Source organism: Plecotus auritus, assembly GCF_963455305.1.
Source record: "Plecotus auritus genome assembly, chromosome: 7".
NCBI classification, from domain to species: domain Eukaryota; kingdom Metazoa; phylum Chordata; class Mammalia; order Chiroptera; family Vespertilionidae; genus Plecotus; species Plecotus auritus.
Window position 1 is genome coordinate 135209593 of NC_137774.1, and position 6817 is coordinate 135216409.

Consider the following 6817-nt stretch of genomic DNA (forward strand, 5'->3'; position numbering starts at 1 on the left):
CAAGCAGGCTGCCTGGGGCAACCAGGCCGGCAGGGAGGTGAGGGACGACAAATGACTGAACAAGCAGGCTGCGTGCGCCGACCAGGCCGGCAGGGGGGTTAGTGAAGGACAACCAAACAACTGAACAAGTAGGCTGTGTGGGGCGACCAGGCTGGCAGGGGGGTCAATGAGCAACGACCAAACGACTGAATAAGCAGGCTGCGTGGGGCAACCAGGCCGGCAAGGGAGTTAGTGAGAGACGACCAAACAACTGAACAAGCAGGTTTGCGTGGGGCAACCAGGCCAGCAGAGGGGGCCGTTGGAGGTGACCAGGCCGGCAGGGGAGCAGTAAGAGGCAGTTAGGGGCAACCAGGCAGGTGAGCGATTAGGAGCCTAAACTGGCAGTCGGACATCCCCGAAGGGGTCCCAGATTGGAAAGGGTGCAGCCTAGGCTGAGGGGACCCCCCTCCCCATGCACAAATTTCATGCACCGGGTCTCTAGTATTTTTATAATTGTATACATTTTAACAGATTAAAATTGATAGTGCAGATAAATCTGCAGATGCTTTTATCTTTGATTCTAATGTCACTTTAAGTACCCTAGCTGTCAAGCTAAAAAAAATTAAAAAAGGTAAGATTTTTATTTTCCATAGCAAGACTAAAAAAGAAAACAGGTAAATAAGTTGTATTCTGTCAAAAAAATTAGCAACTCTTAACAATTTCTAACCACAAAGGTAAATATCATTGCATATCAAATGTCAATGGAATGAAGACATGTCAAAGGTTGATTTCTCTGTCAAATATCTCTCATGATGCTGACTTTCAAAAAAAATATATTATCATGCAGATATGTAATGTTAATGCTATTGCTGTGTTTAGCAATTTAACTAAATTATATGCTGAATAAAATAAGACAAACTTAATGGAAAAATAACTTCTTTTGATCCCTATTTATTAAAACTCAGTTACTCAGTTATTTTGCCTCCCAACATAATTCCATTGATGAGGTCATGGTTGTGGGCTCACCATTCCCACAAAGGCTTAAGAGACTGTCACTGAACACAATACTAAGTGGAATGCATCAACAAGAAAACACATGCACCTGGGTCACATGGAAGATCAGCTATGAGGGTAAATGGCTCACAGCATGGCAGAAATTACTCAGTGAATGTGCCGCTAAAGACACAGTAGCAATCCTATGTATTTATAGGAATGACAATGCATTTCTACTTTCGTATCAGAAGAGCAAATCAATTTTCTGAAAATGAAATATGTAATCATATGGAGAGAAGACACCCTTGTAACAGTCCTCATATTTATGAAGACATTTATCTATTTTAAATTTAATGAAAATTACATATTGCATGATTTGAATGTGATAAATGTTAAGATATCTCCAATATCAACTAAATACCTGAGATTGACCAAGGAGGGTGGTTCTCTGTTTGTACTTCTACATCAGACTTCTTATTATCTTCCTTTCTCCCACAATGGAGTATTTTACTGAGCTCTTCTACCTGAAAGAAAACAAGGCTTTAGGAAAAAGAAATCATACAGCAATCTAAAAACATGCATACCATTCTCTTGAAATTACAATAATTATTTTTTCTTGGTATAACTTTCAGAGAAGTACCAATAGTAGGCAGTTTGCTTTTCAGAAAAACTGAAAATACTATCATTTACTTTCTTTCATCTTTTACATCTGCAGAGGGAAATGCTTTTTATTCTTATCCTCTCTTGCTAAACCTCAAAATATCCCCTTTGAAAATCAAATAGACTAAATTAATAGGATTTTATAAACAGAATCCTTTATTTCCAAAAAATAAGAGTGTTTTTATAGTAATATTTTAATTGGTCAGCAGTTCTCTCTAAAGAACTAGGAAAAAAACAATTCTCATGCATTTAACTTAAAAAGTACTTTAATGTATGATTTTTCTTTAAGTTGTTGTCTTATGACTGAATAACTGCAGCAGAAGAAAACAGAAGTGACTGCCTCAGAGCGGCATCTATTCTCACTGTGCCTCACTGACTGCCAAAGCTAGAGCAACAGAGTGCAGAAATATCCACAAGCAATGAGGAGCAGCCTCAATACACCTCAGACAATATCTAAGAGTGAGGTGTCTATTACAGGCATGAAAGAAACTAAAAACAAGCTTCTAGCTAGTTCTTTAATAATACATAAAGCCTGAAAAGAGAAAGGGGATGAAACTGATTATATATAGCCCAGCTGGTGTGGCTCAATGGTTGAATGTCAACCTATGAACCAGGAGGTTAAGGCACATGCCCAGGTTGTGGGCTCATCCCCAGCAGGGAGCGTGCAGGAGGCAGGTGATCAACGATTCTCTCTCATCATTGATGTTTCTACTCTCCCTCTCCCTTCCTCTGAAATCAATAAAAACATATTTAAAAAAATGGTTATATGTAATCTAGGCAAAAATCTTCATAAATTATCAGATCTGCTCATACAACCAGAGCTAGAACTAGGGCGAATCAAGCAAGGCACCTAGGTAGCAAATTAAGGAGGCACTCAAACTCAGTTTCCTGCAAGTATTGGATCTATCCCTGAGAGTCAGTGCCTTCTTAAATTTTTCACCCTAGACTACTGATTGCCTTGTCCAGTCTTGGCTCTGCTCTGCCACTACCACTATTACTGTAAACTAGATAATTTCTTTAGTATCTGCTATGTGCTAGGCATTATATTTGTTACTTTGGATAACATCTTTATTAATTCTTACAACCATCTCACAAATTAGTTTTCCTAATCGCCATTTTATATGTGAGAAATCTGGAGACAAAGTAATTTGCACAAGTTTGTACTGCTTCCAAAGCCTGTACATATTATGTTTTTCTAACAGTTCACCCTCAATTCTCAACCCAATTTTTTACTGCTCTAGATAAAATACTATTTAGTAATTCGGGGTGACAGTTAACAACCAAACTACCACCACCAGGGGAGGCTGATTAGGAGGAGAGTAAGGAATAATTACTATCACCAGTAGAGTCAAGACTTTGCATCCATTTCAATGTTGCATGTTAGAACACTCTTAAACTAACACTAATAACCAAAATGCTGGCTCTTCAACGGTTAGCAAACATGCTTATTTGTTTTTTTGGATCTCTCTCAAAAGCAGGCATTACTTGAACAACTGGAAATTATAAAAAGGCTTTTTAAAAGGCTGTCATATTTTGCTCCCCTCCCCCCAAGGTATTTTAACAATATTTGTAGTCTCCTAGCACAGTCCTTATACATAACAGGTGTTCAAAAACTAGTTGAATAAACAAATTCAAATTTTCTATAATATCATAATGTCAATAACTCTATGCAATGGGCACAGCAAGTCATTTTAACTCAGCAGTTCTTTTCATAGATTGATAATAAAGTATATCAAAGTCTGATGACATTTTAGGGTTTAGACTACATATGTGGTTTTAGCAATGGTACCCCATATATTACAAAGGTTAACAGTTTAATTGAAATTAATAATTATGTGAAAATAACTTATCAGGACACAGTGCAACTGACAAACAAATCAAGTTGGAAAAAAGTATTATGCTCCTCTTTAAAAGTTTTTTTTAAGTGTGACAGTTTAAATATTTGTCCTTAATGTATTTTATAAAAATGAAGTTAGCAGCTTAGTCTCTAGCAAAGAAAGTTATATCTTCCCTACTTCCAACAGAAAACTCAAAATGATAAACGCCCAGAATGACAACCTTACACAATGTTCAAGTTTGTTCACGTTTAATTTAACCTTCACCTGTGTGGTGCTCGCATTCTTTTTTATGGGCAACAGAGGGTCAGGATCAGTTCACATATCTAGTGACAGATGGGATTCTGATTAAAATCCAGCGCTTTAAGAAACCCAAAAGTGGCCTAGAAGATATTAAATGTGCCTACTGCCAATGGGCAATGCCGTGAGAATGAAGACAACCTAAAAGTACAGAAGTTCAATGCACACCAGCCGGAACTTGTGCTCACGCGCTTATCTAAATCGAGTAACCGGAACTCTTAGGTTTGCTCCAAAAGTACGTGAAATTTTAATTGCACTGAACTTTTATTTCTTTCGAGTGCCAGGGGCAATCAGAGGCTTCGAAGGGCAGGGAGGGGCGGGGCGGGGCGCAGGGCCGGTGGACCGCGAACCTGGCTGCGGAGCTCCTGGTTGTTGCTCTCGGCGCTCTGGTACAGCCGCTCCGTGTGGTGCAAAAGCTTCTCCACCTCCCGCACCTGCCGCTTGCAGCTCCGCAGCTCGCGTTCTAATTTCTCCACCTTCCGCCTCAACTGGGCCAGCTCCGGCTCAGGGGAGGTGGGTGGCGATGGAGACAACGAAGGAGACGGGGCCTCGGACGCCATGGGGTCCGGCGCGAGGCGGCCCGTGGGCGTCAAGGGGCTGCACTCAGACGGAGGTGGACGCCGGCGGCCCCAGGAGCCACGCGAGTGCGTGGGCAGCGAAAGGCGGCCTCAAACCCGCCCGGCCTCGGCGGCCCCTGGCCATGACGGCCTGAAGCTCGAAGCCAGGAGCCGAGAGGAACTGCGGACTACCGGCCAGAGGAAAGCGCTTGGACCCAGCCCAATGCGCTCGGCTTTGAAATAGTAAAACTTTATTGGTAAATACCTTCCCCACGACCGAGGCAGTCGCGGGAGCGTTTAGAGAAGTGGGAGGACCTAAAAAGCGAAGGCCCAAAGCGCTCCGGCTGTTCCTGAGCTGAACCGGAAACGACAGCGCCCGCGGTGGGCGGGGCCGAAACCGGAAGAGAAGCGACAGGGAGCGGGAAGGGTCTCACAGTGCGCATGCGCACTTCCCGCCGACTGCTGAGGGCAGGGCGGTACGGGATGGTGTGGGAAAGTAACTAAGAAGACCTGGAGTGGCAGAGAGGGTCGCAGCCTTTGGTCTTAAGCTTTTGCCCTTGCGAAGGATACTACTTAACGTTACTATTTTTTGTTTTTAGTTATTATTTTGTACTTAATCATACTCCTTAGTTCACAGAACATCATCAACATTAGCCCATGGGCAGCTCTTCTGTGTGAGGGGTGGAGGTTGTTTTTGTTTTACTGTAGCACTGTATCTCTGTTCATCAGTCCCATTACCTCCTTTCTGTCTATATGAATACCCACTCTCACTTGTGTGGTTTATGTCCTTAAATATAAATCTATCCTTATCAAATGTTTCATGTGTATTTCTTTTTTTGTGTGTTTTGTTTTTATTTATTTATATATTTTTAATTTAATAAATCTTTATTGTTCAGATTATTACAATTGTTCCTCTTTTTTCCCCCCATAGCTCCCCTCCACCTGGTTCCCACCCACCCTCTGCCCTTACCCCCCTCCCACTGTCCCCATCCATAGGTGTATGATTTTTGTCCAGTCTCTTCCCGCAACCCCTTTCCCCCGAGAATTGTCAATCCACTCCCTTTCTATGCCCCTGATTCTATTATATTCACCAGTTTATTCTGTTCATCAGATGTTTTTATTCACTTGATTTTTAGATTCACTTGTTGATAGATATGTATTTGTTGTTCATAATTTTTATCTTTACCTTTTTCTTCTTCTTCCTCTCTTAAAGAATACCTTTCAGCATCCTAATAAAATAGTAATATGCAAATTAACCATCACTCTGCTACACTCACAAGCCACGCCCACCAGCCAATCAGGAGCAAGTATGCAAATTAACCCAACCAAGATGGCTGCAAACAGGAGGCTTGGGTTGCCCATGGCGATGGAGGAAGCCAAGCTTTCCCCACACCCTGGCCAGCCCAGGACTCCACTCAAGGCTACAAAGTTTCAATTATAGAAGATACATAAATCCCAACAAAAATGGCTGTGGCCAGGAAGCAAGCAGGAGGCTTGGCTCTGCTCAAGGTTACAAAGTTTCAATTGTAGAAGATAAATAAATCCCAGATACCAGGGCCTCCACTTGGGTCGCCAGGGGGCATGGCCGGCCTGCAAACCACCACAGGCCCCTTGCCCAGGCCGCCCCACGTCCCAAGGGAACCCCCACCCTGATCCGGGACACCCTTCAGGGCAAACCAGCTGGCCCCCACCCATGCACCAGGCCTCTATCCTATCTAATAAAAGAGTAATATGCAGATTGACCATCACTCCAACACACAAGATGGCTGCCCTCATGTGGACAAAGATGGCTGCCCCCATGTGGACACAGATGGCCACTACAAGATGGCCAGCAGGGGAGGGCAGTTGGGAGGGACCAGGCCTGCAAGGGAGGGCAGTTGGGGGCAATCAAGCCTGCAGAGGAGGGCAGTTAGGGGTGACCAGGCCTGCAAGGGAGGGCAGTTAGGGGTGACCAGGCCTGCAGGGGAGGGCAGTTAAGGGTGATCAGGCCTACAGGGGCGGGCAGTTAGGTGCAAATAGGCTGGCAGGGGAGCAGTTAGGCATCAATCAGGCTGGCAGGGGAGTGGTTAGGGCTTGATCAGGCTGGCAGGCAGAAGCGGTTAGGGGCAATCAGGAAGGCAGGCAGGCAAGCAGTTGGGAGCCAGCAGTCCTGGATTGTGAGAGGGATGTCCGACTGCCCGTCAGACATCCCTCAAGGGGTCCCAGATTGGAGAGGGTGCAGGCTGGGCTAAGGGACACACACCTCCGTGCACAAATTTCATGCACTGGGCCTCTGATTTGGTGGTGATGAACTCATTTAGCTTTTTCTTATCTATGAAGCTCTTTATCTGACCTTCAATTCTGAATGATAGCTTTGCTGGGTAGAGTAATCTTGGTTGTAGATTCTTGCTATTCATCACTTTGAATATTCCTTGCCACTCCCATCTGGCCTGCATAGTTTCTGTTGAGAAATCCGCTGACAGTCGTATGGGTGCTCCCTTATACGTAACTAAC

At 43.9% G+C, this 6817-nt stretch overlaps 1 protein-coding gene across 2 annotated transcripts in view; it reads right to left on the bottom strand.

Moving 5' to 3' along the window:
• Window positions 1-5129, bottom strand: part of AGGF1 (angiogenic factor with G-patch and FHA domains 1) — a 44016-nt gene extending 38887 nt beyond the window's left edge. For both annotated transcript variants that reach the window (XM_080677243.1, XM_080677242.1), the window contains exons 1-2: window positions 4118-5129; window positions 1394-1496 (exon numbers count right to left, since the gene is read on the bottom strand). In XM_080677243.1, the coding sequence (XP_080533369.1) occupies window positions 1394-1496; window positions 4118-4327 (313 nt within the window). In that variant the 5' untranslated portion in view covers window positions 4328-5129. The remainder of the gene's footprint in view (window positions 1-1393; window positions 1497-4117) is intronic.
• Window positions 5130-6817: the final 1688 nt, after the last annotated feature.